Here is a 13,296-nt window from a genome sequence, read left to right on the forward strand (position 1 = left end):
AGTTTTTAACACTAAATCGTCTTTCAGCTTCTTGTTGATAAACAGAAAATATTGAATGATCAAGTTTATGGAATTAAAATACTTATAGGAAACTTGCAGTCAAAGGATGTTGTATTATTTTAGGCTTTGATGAATACTTACGTGTTGTATTAGGACTTTCTTTCATAGCTTCTGCCATGAGGTCGTTGACTTGTTGTATTTCGTTAGGCGAAAGCTCTCTTATTTCTTCTATGGGTCGGTCATCTAGCCCTGAAATAAAAAAGTTTAAAGTAAAGAAGTTTTATTAGATGTGCTTCTTTTAGATCCAATACTTTGACTGCAACACAGTTCCGGTAGTAACATATGAATAAATAAGTTGCTGGACAAAGCTGTCCCTTGTCTGTGACGCCGGAGGTTCCGGGTTCTGGCCAGGAGGCCAGGACATGATGGGAAGTGAATTTTCTCTAATTGCCCTCGGTCTTGGATGTTTATCTATAAGTATTTATTATAAATTATAGTATCGTTGAGTTAGTATCTCGTAACACAAGACATCATCATCATCATCAGTTATCTGTCCCGTATAAATTAATATTATTATTATTCCTTATTGTATTCTATCTGTTACGATCTCATGCTAATGCAGTGGAAATCTGTTGGGAGTACAATGTTTTGTTGCATTACAACTAAAGTACAGAAGCATTACCAGCTAATGAATGCATCAATAGTTATCCAGACAAGTTAGTGTCTAGCAGGAAGGAGAGAGAGAGAGGGAGAGAGAGAGAGAGGAGGAGAGAGAGAGAGAGAGAGAGAGAGAGAGAGAGAGAGAGGGAGAGAGAGGGAGAGAGAGAGGGGGGGGGGAGGGAGAGATAGAGAAGGAGAGAGAAAGAGAGAGAGACTCACCAACGAGCGGCTCGTTCCTCTCGGAACAGATGCTGGTGTGCCGCGAGCCGCGCTCGTAGGGCGGCTGCGAGTCGCCGTCCGCCGCGCTGTACGTCAGCAGCCGGCACAGGGCCGCGGCCGAGTCCCAGCAAGTGTACAGGGTCACCATGTTGTTGGAAGCGCTCAAGTCCACTTGGGGTTGGGGCTCGGTTGACTGTAATGGAAAGCAAATAATGACAACCGGTGCGTTAAATCTACATGTCGTGTTGTAAAAATGTCGCAATATACAATAAAGTTACAGATAAACAAAATTGGCCAGGTTGTATGAATAGAGCCGAAAGGACCACTAGCCAATTTTTTCTAGGAATGAAAGTAAAAGTAACACAAAATCATTTTCATTAATGATATCAAATCAAAGTGCGGTCAAGTATTCTCGTTTGCAATTTCAGCTGTTGGTAATACCATAATAGCATAGAGAAGGTAAACACCTTAACTCCAACCGAATCATTTAAAAATAAATTCAAATACTTACAGGATTACTCTTATCGTCCATCCGTAGCGACAGTTCGAACAAGCCGACATCGACCACACACACGTAATGTTTATTCAGGTCCGGCAGTTTGTCGTCATCTAGCGGCACCGCCATGTTGGGTTTGGTGCCGGGGACGTGCCGTAAGTACAAAGTGCACTCTTGCGCCCGGAACTTGAGGCAGGACGTGTTGGTCTCGGCGACCACGTTGTTGGACATCGTAAAGTTGCCGATGGTGAGAAGAGTACGGATTGGTAGGTACAGAGGTCTGGAAAGGAATTTATATGTTAGTTTTAAACGTTTCATTTAATTTTAATGTCTGTTCTTCAAATGTATTCTATGGTGCTCATTGGTAACAAGTCGATCAAATATTTTATCACTTTTATACATACACAAAATCACATCTTTATCCCTTACGGGGTAGACAGAGTCAACAATCTCGAAAAGACCAATAGACTACGTTCAGCTGTTTGGCTTAATTATAGTACCTTTTATATTATTATTTATTTTATTGATGCTTTTATATTCATATTTTTATTCAGGCTAGTACCAACATTTGTTTCAACGTGTAGAAATTCTCTCAAATAAACAATGATTTTTCACAAATATACATTATATCAATTATCAGCTGTCGTTTTCTTGGTCTATTTATGACCACTACATAAAGTGCGATAATCAGGCAAAGTGATTACCGTTGAAGCTCTGTGACTATGTCAACCCGAGAACCTAACCCAGTTCAGACAATTCATTTGCCTTAACATGCAGGTTTCACCATAATAAGTTCCTTTCTCTCACAATTTTCATAACTCACACTAAATGCCTATATCACGATGTTGTCTCCACAGTATCTTCACACTCAATGTATATACATAAAACGTTACCTGTAATCTATCGCGCAGTCCCACACGTGCACGTGGAGCTCGGACACCACGCTGGAGGGGCAGTAGCCGGGCACGGGGTAGTCCAGCACGTCGATCACGTCCATCATCTGCGACAGCCACGCGATGCCCTTCTCGCCGCGGTGGCGCAACGTCGCCTGCTCAATGCCGAGAGCTATGCAGATTGACTGAAAGTATACACGTGCACACATATACATCACATATAATCACGTGTATATCCCTTGCGGGGTGGACAGAGCCAACAGTCTTGAAAAGACTGATAGGTTCAGCTATTTGGGTTAATGATAGAATTTAGGTTTAAATAGTGACAGGTTGCTAGCCCATCGCCTAAAATGAAGAATCCCAAGTTTATAAGCCTACCCCTTAGTCGCCTTTTACGACATCCATGGGAGAGAGATGGAGTGGTTCTATTCTTTTTTCTGTTGGTGCCGGGAACCACACGGCACTACATATACATGCACGTTATAAGCAATAGTAATAATACTTGGACAGCCATCTTCAGCTGGATGGCATACATAGATACATACATATAATCACGTCCATATCCCTTGCGGTGTAGACAGAGCCAACAGTCTTATAAATACTGATAGACCACGTTCAGCTGTGTGGCTCAATGATAGAATTGAGATGGATGGCAAGATGATGTAATTGAGATACATCATAGAGCCCATAGTTTTAAACAGTAATTTCAAATACAAGCCTTGCCCTTATAGTATGGTATATATCATGAGTCTATTTTAGAGGTAATAATGTACATTGGAAGGAGAACCAGGGAACGGATATTCCAATAGTTATCCGTGAAAGCGCAAAAGACAGGCCATCGCCTTAACAATATTAATATGTATTACCTTCAAATGCTGTTCAGGATTATAGTCAACCTTAAGCGCCATAGAGAACATGTCTTTTTTCTTAATCTTTTCCTTCAAGAGGACGCCCCTTCCTGACGGATAGATGGTTGGCTTCAAATGCGATGGGAGCGGCGTCCCATACATTCTCAGATTTGGTTTCACAGAAGGTATTGTAAGAATAGCTGGAATTAAATAATTATAACACAACTTAAAACATAAAGGGACTGTTAATGATTTCATTACCTAGTAATAAGTAAATAATTTATTTCGCACGTAATTAAAAATAATAGAAACTTTAATGAAGAATTTGTAAATCTATAGTATATATACCGATCCAGAAACATGAGTAAAAGATGTTACATATATATTATGAGAAGCAAAGAGCAGTTAAAGTTTTTTGATAACATATTTCTGAAAAATTGTAATAAGAATAACCTAAACTTACGTTCGTGATACAAAGTAACTGAGCCCGCTCTAAGGCTCATTTGGGCGGTCTTGGGCATTCCCTGCAGCCCGCTCACTTGACACAAGCTCAGTTTGTGCGCTTCTAACGCCATCTCGCCCATCTGTCCGGGAACTACGCGCTTGTTACTATCCTGCAATAAAAAAATTTTATAGCTATACTTCAGAGTTCAATAACTGAAATTCATAGTAAGTGATGTAAAACTTGATAGTTTTTGTTTGATACGCAGTCACACGTTTCTGTATTACATAATTAAATGGTGATAAGTTCATACTAATCCAATTCTCTATTTAAGACCCAAGTGTTTTATTGCGAAGAGGGTTTCTATTAATAACTTTTTACATACACGTCACGTTCTTGGTCATTCATAAGAAACGGAATTGGATAAGTCATGTAATTTCATAAAGCGAATCTCCTCTGATTTGCCAAAACGGTTTCGACCGCTTTGCTTGGTTATAATTTTTGGCGCCTATTCTATTAATAGACTCTAAAAAAAGATGTCGCAATTTAAAGTGATTTTAAAATTGTAACGAAAAAGGGACTTACCCTAACAGGAGCGTAAATGGACAGCAGTCCTTTGGCGACTTTGAGTGTGAAGCAGAAGTTATGAGTGTCAGTCTTCTCGTGTACTATCTTCGGGGCGCCGCGTCGCCGGTCGTACGTAGAGTAGTACAAGTTATCTTCTTCGGATATCGAGCTCTCATCCGAATCTGTATGGAATCACGACTAATATTAACTTATGTAAAAATGTAATTTAGTATACATGATTGTGAGACGGTTAGTAAGACGATTTAATTTTGACGAAATTTGGTACACAGGAGTTTAAAATGCCGTTTACAAGCACGTTCTGCTTTGAAATCGGTTGTGTTTTAAAGATATTATATAATTTAATGTATTAAAATATTAATAATATGTTTTAGATGTAAATTGTTTGAAACCTTTGGTGAAAATTTGCATGACGATTTAAGTATCCGCGGATATGCTGGTACCAAACTTAGTCTAAACGTATATACTGAATATTAGTGGATGGATTGGTGATTGATTACATGATACTGATATTGATTATGATACTCATTACAAACCATCAAATTCTATTTTTTCGATTTTTGCTGTCGCTAGAAATGAACAAATAACTAAAATCGGCGCAAAACGACTGAAAATTATTGTAAAAATCTGCCTTATTCTCGTAGCATATTCCCGGATGCATTCTCGGCATTCTAATGCAGTTAAAAAAAAACCGAAATTATGAATACCTAAAATTGTAGTAGTCTGTTGTCTTTTTTGTGTCAAGCAAATTGCCACCAAAACAGTTCCATGCAGTTGTTTCAATAAGTATCTATTGAAAACTATCGGTTTAAAACTTTATCAAAACAGCGAGTCTGCCTGTACAGCCATTCACATTGTTCTTTACTTTCGAGTGTGCCATTCATGCGAATTTATAGTTTTTTTCGAACACACCAACCTTATACATTTTATGATTTTAAAGCTTGTCAAACAAGACAACGACATTGTAAGAACGATATAAAAATACTGGATGAAATCTGATTTTATTTATATTGCATTTCATTGACTACATTTGTAATGCTATTCTCTCTGTTCTATCGTATATTTTTTCTTTGTTAGCACGATGCATACTCGTAATATTGTTACTATCTCTTTATTTTCTTTTGGATGTACCATGCGTTTCCTTTTCGCGACGCTACCATGCGAGTAACCTTTAAAATAAAATTAAAATGTTGCTATTCCTTTCCCTCTCGTACAACATGCATATTATGTATATCCTTTTCCGCCACGATGCCATGCAATGACCTGTGATTGAAAATGGATCGATGATACATACAGGACTTACCGTAGCCGCTGTTTCGACACTCCCCAAAAGAGGGGTAAATGGAGGCGCACATGAGCGGGCTGATCTCGTACGGGTCCAACAAGTGCGGTTCCCATAGCAACAGGTCGGAGTTGATGCGGTTGTATAGGATCTCGTAGATTTGTTTTGACCTGGAAATATTGTATTGTTGTACAGAGGGCAATATACAAAAAGATACATTGATTGATTTTTGAATGAATTATGGGAATGAAAAACGTGTGTACATATATTTTTTAAATTTCTTTATGGAATTATGCTTGCTTGCTCTATCTTACATCATAACTTATTTTTATTTGCATTCAAGAAGTGGACTTTACAGCTTGATGAGTGATAAAAAGGAAGTTATGTTAAACCATGTAAGTGACCATTATGTAAAAAGATTTCTTTGCGGTTGCATGTTGTATAAAACCATTATTTATGTCTAAGGATAATTTATATGCACGTTTTTTATACTTTACTACTTCCTACGACATTTACTACATACATACATACATACATATTGTCACGTCTACATTTACTATGATGATGTATTCCGTATTTTTTAATAAGATATAATAAAATATATAAAAAAACTTACTCGAGTTGCAGACTCAGAACTGGCAGATTTAATTCTAGGTGTATAGCTGAGTTTTCCATGGCACTGTTGGTGAATTCATTCATTTCTTCCTCCGAACCAGGGACAATTAGTTCCTCTTCTCGATCTAAAATAAAGACACGGTAAAAAGAAGTGGTATGAAGATATTGACTAATGATTAAGAATTTGAACATGTGGAGTAATATATCACGCTTGTGGGACGCATTAAGATTATTCAACAGCTTATATACTAAGGTAAATTGTTAGAAGTGGGGTAACCTCGCTGATTATGTACTATGTGTTCTGCGTGCAACAATACTATTGACTGGTACATCTTCTTTCTTAGATTCTTACAAGGCATAAAGATATCCTAAGATTGTCCCATATTTCCCGTTCTGAAATTAATCCTTCCACAGCTTTGCCAAATTTGCACATACATAAAGATAGTGAAAAATAGGACTTGTAGTAATTTACTTAAAAATAGAACTATACTAAATACCTTTTTTATTATCATCACTCTCGTGCTTGATAATGCTTTGATGCGCAACCTTCTTCCCGCTGAACGGACTCGGCTGAGTCTTGTGAAGATTCTTCATCACGTACATGGAGGTCGTCATGGGGTTGGCGGTCGCGGGTTCGAGGTTCGGTTCGTCATCGAAGACGGACTTGCTCGCTTTGGCCGGCCGGAATGTGAGGGAGATACTGGATTTTAATATATTATTATTTTTAATAAGTACCAATATTAGAAAGAGAAAACATTTTTGTTTAAATAGATTAAAATTCAAAATTAACAATTTCGAAGGAAGATAAGAATTTGTTATTTCGAAACTGGTTTTGATACTTACGTAGGTATTGGCGTACACGTGTTTCCGCTTAAAACGTTGCTCTCAGACGGATCAACCATTACTGTTCGAGCTATGTGGGTGGGCGGCAAACTGTCATTTTCCTGTAGAAAAATGCATTTATTAAGTTTAGAATTTACTTCTAGATGATATGGTTCGATGCCGTCATAGATACATCTACTAACTCTTTACAAGGTAAACAGATTCAATGGTCTCGAAAAAAATTACGATTATTGATAGGTACACCAAAACCAATTATATATTTGATAAAATAAGGTTCTATTTTATTATAAAAGAATTGTTATAATAGATTGGCGAAACTTATCACGTCTTGGAGCAGCATCTTTGCATCTTACACTCTCATCATCAAAAGAAGCAAAGACAGAAATGAGAAAACAGTCTATAAAAAATGATTGTGATTAAATTTTTAACTTTAAAACTTTGATGCATAATGCATTTTGTCAATGATGTACAATAATGATGGGTCCGATAATATTAGCCACGATTTGTGCAAAGTCGGCATCGTTATGCTTCTTATAAAAACTAAATTTGATACTCACATAATAGTACAAATCAATGGTGGTAGCTTTGAGCGTGAATGTCGAAGGTAACGGTCGCACAGTAGGCGTTTGCTGGTGACTTATGTTGAGGTTCTGAAACCTGAGCTTCAGGTAGTCGGGGCGCACGCGACGCAGCTCTCGGTTCACACCCATACGTAGATCTGCTATTGGGAACCTGAAAGGTGAATGTTGTTTGAATATCTATACGTGTAAAGAAACTGTCAAGAAAGGGTCAGGTCAAAAGTACCCGAAACCGCCGAGCTTGCATGAAAAGAGTTATGAATGTGGATGAAGCGAAGGAAATATGCAGAGATCGTGGCAAGTGGAAAGAGTTAGTCTCTGCCTACCCTTCCAGAAAAGAGGCGTGATTTTATGTATGTATGTATGTAAAGAAACTGATTGATCAATCAATATATAATTATTAATAAAGCTGAAAATGTACATACATACGCTCGCATCGCTCCTAATAAATAAATATCCGACTTAGCTACTCCTGCCTCCGTAGCAAAGCACGCGCGACGCCGTTTTTATAGCCCAAAAAACTATCACTTTCACGTCATAGAAACATAAACAGCGATAGAAACCGCGTTTCGCGAATTTATTATGACGTGAAAGCCATTTGTCGCGCGATAAAAACCGCGTTATTCTATGGGGGCTGAATCGTTGTTTAATATCAGGAAGATGATAAAAATACAATATTTTTACAAATGTCTTACCTGAGTATAGCATCAAGCTCTGGGCACTGCACACAGAAGCTGAAGTGTGTCTGTGGTGGGGGGGCGGCGGCAGTGGTGGGGGGCGCTGAAGATACCCCGAACAACGAGCATGACACTCGTTCCACCAACGTCAGGTCTATGTCCAGTAGACACGGCGTGCACTTTACTCTGTATAAAGGTGATAGTTCGTATGACAACGAGTATAATTGCACAGTATTACCACTTTTATAAGTTACACAGAAGTCTTATTTTTGTTTGGCGCGAAAATATTTGAGCCTATCAGAGCGTCATTTTGTTTTCGGATTAAGTGTTTAATTTACTTGTAATAAGGTCGTTATTTTATTGAGTTGTAGAACACACGTCACGTTATAAAATTTATAATACTTACGCAATTTCAGTAGTGGGAAAATCCAGCCTTTTCTCGCCGGCTATGCGTCTGTACTTGGAAGTTTGTTTGAAGGTAACTTTTACGTTTGGAATAACTGCGGGTGACTTTTCTGATTTCTTCTCCTCAACCTCATCTGAGAATACAATTAGGATTAAAATTGTTGGTGCAATTTTATAAATATAATTTGGCTCTTGCATGCACATAATAAATATAGGTATAGTATAGTTTAGAGCACATAACTTTTGTGCCATCGTGTATAATTTGTTGAAAAACGAAATTTGTATACAACTTGTGAGTAAATAAAGATTTTATTTATATATTATTATACATTTTATATCTTCAATCAACTCTTATATTTTTATGGGCCTTTTGACTTAAAATATTTTTTATCGAACAAATATAACTTACCCCAATTATTAAATCGTACTAGATCGTACACCTGTGGCTGGCCATCGCTCGGCGGGTTATACAAATACTCCCGTATCAGTAATCTTCGTACTGTCGCCTCGCATATTGTCTGATTGCCATGCTCAGTCGTCTTGTCACTGCCGTCTAGAGTCACTTCTGATGTCATCAATCTGAAAAAAGCATGACAATTACGATCTTTCTATCTCTTTTTTATGTTTGCGTATTTGTGATTGTCATCAATCTGTGAAAAGATTAAGCAGTATTTAAAGTAACTTGCGTAGCGTCACCAAACCACTTTAGTTATTGATTTGATGCTCGTCTAGTTATAGCTGTTGTCCCTTTAATTGTCTACGACGACATCTACATGAGGAGTCGAGTGTGTTATTCTACGAAAATAATGATTGCATGTTCTTTGTATTTCCCAAAAGTTGTCTATTAAATAAGCACTCACTGGAACGCCAGCAATGGAACGTTACGCTTAAGAAATAGCAGGAAAAACTATTTACATATGTCTCCAACAATACCTCAAATGATTCCACTTGACAGCATCATCGAATATCATGTTGACTGTGGCAAAGTTTTTCGCTTCGTCCTCCTCGATAGCAGGTAGACTGTCGAAGAATTGCCGCGAGATCTTGTGCAGTTTGTTAGCCGAAGACGCCAATATGCAGTCTGCACCCATCGGCGTAGTGGTTAGAATATCCTGAAATGTTAGGTGTTTTTAGTTTTTATCCCAAGATGATCCTTCTGGAACTCGAAGTATTTCCTCATCTCTTTTCGAAATATATTCCATTTTTTGAACTCCATCTTTTGCCCATTGATGTTGTAAAAGGTGACTAATTAAAATCAGTGTCATCGTTAGGAATCGTGTAGACGTTTTTATTCAAATGAACTGACTAGTAGCACGTATTATTTGGTTTCAAAGTGGGATTCAAATCCACGATTGAATGTATTCTGTATTAGATCTATATAAAAATTCTTACACATTTACCTTATGTAGAAGAACGCAGGCTACTGAAGACACCTTCAGGCTAATGTGAAACACATCCCCTGTTGGGTCGCCATCTACGTTTGCGGCTGCAAAAAGAGTTGTTTTACATATTGTATATTGTTTTACATATAGTAGTTATACACAAAATATGTTTCTTAAACATTCCCAAGTAGTCAGATTTTTTCCAACAACGGGTGCAAAAATTAATCAACATTTTTGACGTCGGGACCAATTTTAGGGTCTCCTTATAAGGCATTGAACCGATTGAACCGATTGAGGGAATGGGCACATTTATCTTACGCAGCTTTTACCATGATCCGAGGTCCTCCGTAACCTGTAAAGGTTGATAGGGTCGTTTTCTGCAAAATCCTGACTAACCCTAACCAGGATCATGGTCGAAAGGCACACCTCGGGCTCCTCTCCAGAGAGGTAAGAATGTGAATGAAACAAACACCAGTAGAAAGTAGAGTACCTTTTTGCCCGCTTACCTTTCCTGTTCCTTTTGATCCTAGGCTGAGATATGCTAGTGCTGGAATTCATACTGGTGCTCATTGAGCTAACCGAGGATGAATAGCTCTCCGCCATTTCGCCCCGCGACGTCATCGGGAGAAAGCGCACGCTTTCTGTGTCGCTCTCCTCTGTAATAAATGGAACATTACTATTTATACGGAATTTTTGAATTAATAAATTTTTTTGGGAAAACCAGGAATCATAGGTACCTAATGCTCTCCTCACTATGGAATGCCTCTAAATTTATAAAATGGGCTACGAATAAGTGTCTATCCCAGAAAAAACTGTGTTCAAATGATGTAAATAATCTTGTATCCGCTGGGGATGGACACGTAATTTTAACGAGAACAAATTCACTGGCAAATGATAATTTATAACTAAACAAAAATAAAAAAGAAAATTCAGAGATGAAATGTCAAAAGTATTCAATGATATTACCAAGGTTAGGCCCTGACCAGCCCGACATGCCGCCACTTGGCCTCAGGCTTTGTTTCTCTAAGGTGCCCAGTAATTGAGCTTCGATTAGTTGGAAATCCGCGCGTTTCATGGGCTTGCATTGCGCGTTCATTGTGCTGGACCGAAGTGGTATATTGCTGAAAAAAAAAAGATATTTAAGTAAAAATTGCTTGATAATTAGTAATATAGATTTTTACCTTTCCAAAAAGGCTAGTTAACATTATCTACATGCAGATTATGTTAACTAGTATTAATAGCCTTGATATTGTCCTTTGATTACTACTAGTAAAATAAAACTTGCGTAGAATTTAAAAATATTTTTATTTGTAACAAAACGTCAAGACTTCAATCAACTTACCTTCTATCTTCTAAATCTGGTTGATTGACAGCGTCTACCAACTCGACTAGTGTATGCAACTGCCTCGGCGTGATGAACACAATCAGGGACCCCAACAACATGCGCACTTCCACCTTCGGCCCCTCTAAATCCTCAGTCTTCTTCAGCTTCAGAGCCAACTCTTGCATGCCCGTCAACTTGGCAAACAATATCGGATCAGGTTGATTCGCTTTCTCCTCGGGAGTAGCCTCCCTTATTTCAGTATGAACCTTCGTTTCAGCTATCACCTCTTTAATAGCATCTGAATCTATAGTCGATATAACACTTCTGGTTTCGTAAAAAACGTCCGAGATAGTGCTTTGGTAATTGATTTCTAGGGGATCTATTTGGGACCCTTCGGATTTGTCTGCTTGAGACGACATGGACCTTTCCATGATGAGACTCCGAGCCATAGTGCGAAACTTCGAAGGGAACTCGTCAGTGTAAAGGGTTACACCTTCGAATTTGATTTTTTTGGTAGTGTATGATGTATCGATGTAGGATTTGGATTTGTCAGGGTTTGTCTCGTCAGGTGAGGGCTCCACGCAGGCTTCGTCGAAGTAGTCAATACTGTTAAAATAAAGGAAAAATGTTACCTAGTTTGTTTTTTACTATAATTACTAGGATCCTTCTATTATACATTTTATTGTGTTTCGCTTTAAGACCCTCTCTAGGTGTGGCTGTGACGCAGGTTTATTGCCAAGTATTTGTTCGTGTTTTCTTAATTAATAATTAGCTATGATTCTGAGGGCGCAATTAAATTGTATTCATTTAAATATAAAGTAACTTATGTACTTTTGTGCTTTCTCTCTTTTCGTTACAATTTTTCGATGAGGCCATCTCTAGGGATGTAAATCGGTAATTTTACCCTGGTAAAATTCGGTAAAAAACGATATACGACGTAATTTTTGGTATTTTACGGTAAAATACGGTAAATTTTAGTAAAAAATGTTTTAAACTTACGATGGCAAAACTTTAAAATACAGAATTGTATATATTTGTGTGTAGGTTACTTGTTTACTCTGTTACAGATTTATAGATTTGAATGAAATTTTACGGAGATACAGTTTTTAATTGAAAAAAATAAAATATGTCAAATGTGAGAATGATTAATTCAATAAACATAATAATGATTTATTATTAAAACAAAATTATTTTTTTATTCTGTTTTTTTCTTCTATGTTAAGTTCAAAAAATCGTTTTTTATAAAAATAAATTATCATTTAATGTTTTATTGTCTGCGTTTGATTTTACGTCTTCATTATATTTATTCTTATTTATATTATGTATTCTTTAAGTATTCAATCATAAAATAAATAAAAAACTTAAATTCTAAGTGGATCTGCTGTTACATCTTCTGCGTCTGATTCTTCGTATTCGGTGTCAAAATCAAACATATCCATTTCAACAGGATTGTCAGTATATTTGTAGTTCGCATAATGATTTTGTAAATTTATGCGCGCGGTGAATTAAAAATTCGTGTCGAAATGTCGTAAGCTTGGAGGTAAAAAAAAATCGCGTCATAAGTAAGTCACTCGTAATTTTACCGTAATATATATAAAGTACCGTAAAATACGCGTATTTTACCGATGATTTCAGTAAAATTACGTAATTTTACAACCCTAGCCATCTCCCACGCAGGTAGAAATAAAACGAGATAAAAGTACAAACCCCTAGTCTAGTTTTTATTATGGAAGTAAAAATAAATAAATAAGTATTGGCATAGTACCAAAAATATAACGAAACGTGCAGATAAAACTAAAAGCTCGTAATACGTTAAATTAGCATTTTTATTTCCGAATTTAAATTAGGTCGAGATACGGTGAAGGTCGCAAGCGCACAACCAAATCAGTTGAACAAAGGTTAGATATGTCGTGATTGGCAAGGAGAAGGAGCGTCTATGCGTGAAACGCGTCCATCTAATTTTATCTTATCCACCTTGTCGGAGACTGCGAGTCGCGTACTTTACCATACTTAAATAATGAGCAAATTGATAAAACAACGCCATTAG

General features: G+C 37.3%; 1 protein-coding gene across 1 annotated transcript in view; it reads right to left on the minus strand.

The window, feature by feature from the left end:
• Positions 1-13,296, minus strand: part of LOC106130236 (autophagy-related protein 2 homolog A) — a 28,204-nt gene that overhangs the window by 10,665 nt on the left and 4,243 nt on the right. Inside the window, exons 5-24 of the mRNA XM_060949043.1 lie at positions 11,268-11,855; positions 10,892-11,046; positions 10,432-10,581; positions 9,944-10,029; positions 9,477-9,655; positions 8,953-9,122; positions 8,545-8,677; positions 8,157-8,324; positions 7,441-7,615; positions 6,884-6,984; positions 6,538-6,740; positions 6,042-6,165; positions 5,447-5,595; positions 4,144-4,307; positions 3,580-3,730; positions 3,135-3,316; positions 2,269-2,453; positions 1,391-1,655; positions 880-1,072; positions 142-249 (exon numbers count right to left, since the gene is read on the minus strand). Of these exons, the coding sequence (XP_060805026.1) occupies positions 142-249; positions 880-1,072; positions 1,391-1,655; positions 2,269-2,453; positions 3,135-3,316; positions 3,580-3,730; positions 4,144-4,307; positions 5,447-5,595; positions 6,042-6,165; positions 6,538-6,740; positions 6,884-6,984; positions 7,441-7,615; positions 8,157-8,324; positions 8,545-8,677; positions 8,953-9,122; positions 9,477-9,655; positions 9,944-10,029; positions 10,432-10,581; positions 10,892-11,046; positions 11,268-11,855 (3,629 nt within the window). The remainder of the gene's footprint in view (positions 1-141; positions 250-879; positions 1,073-1,390; positions 1,656-2,268; positions 2,454-3,134; positions 3,317-3,579; positions 3,731-4,143; positions 4,308-5,446; positions 5,596-6,041; positions 6,166-6,537; positions 6,741-6,883; positions 6,985-7,440; positions 7,616-8,156; positions 8,325-8,544; positions 8,678-8,952; positions 9,123-9,476; positions 9,656-9,943; positions 10,030-10,431; positions 10,582-10,891; positions 11,047-11,267; positions 11,856-13,296) is intronic.

Source organism: Amyelois transitella, chromosome 18 (assembly GCF_032362555.1).
Source record: "Amyelois transitella isolate CPQ chromosome 18, ilAmyTran1.1, whole genome shotgun sequence".
NCBI lineage: Eukaryota > Metazoa > Arthropoda > Insecta > Lepidoptera > Pyralidae > Amyelois > Amyelois transitella.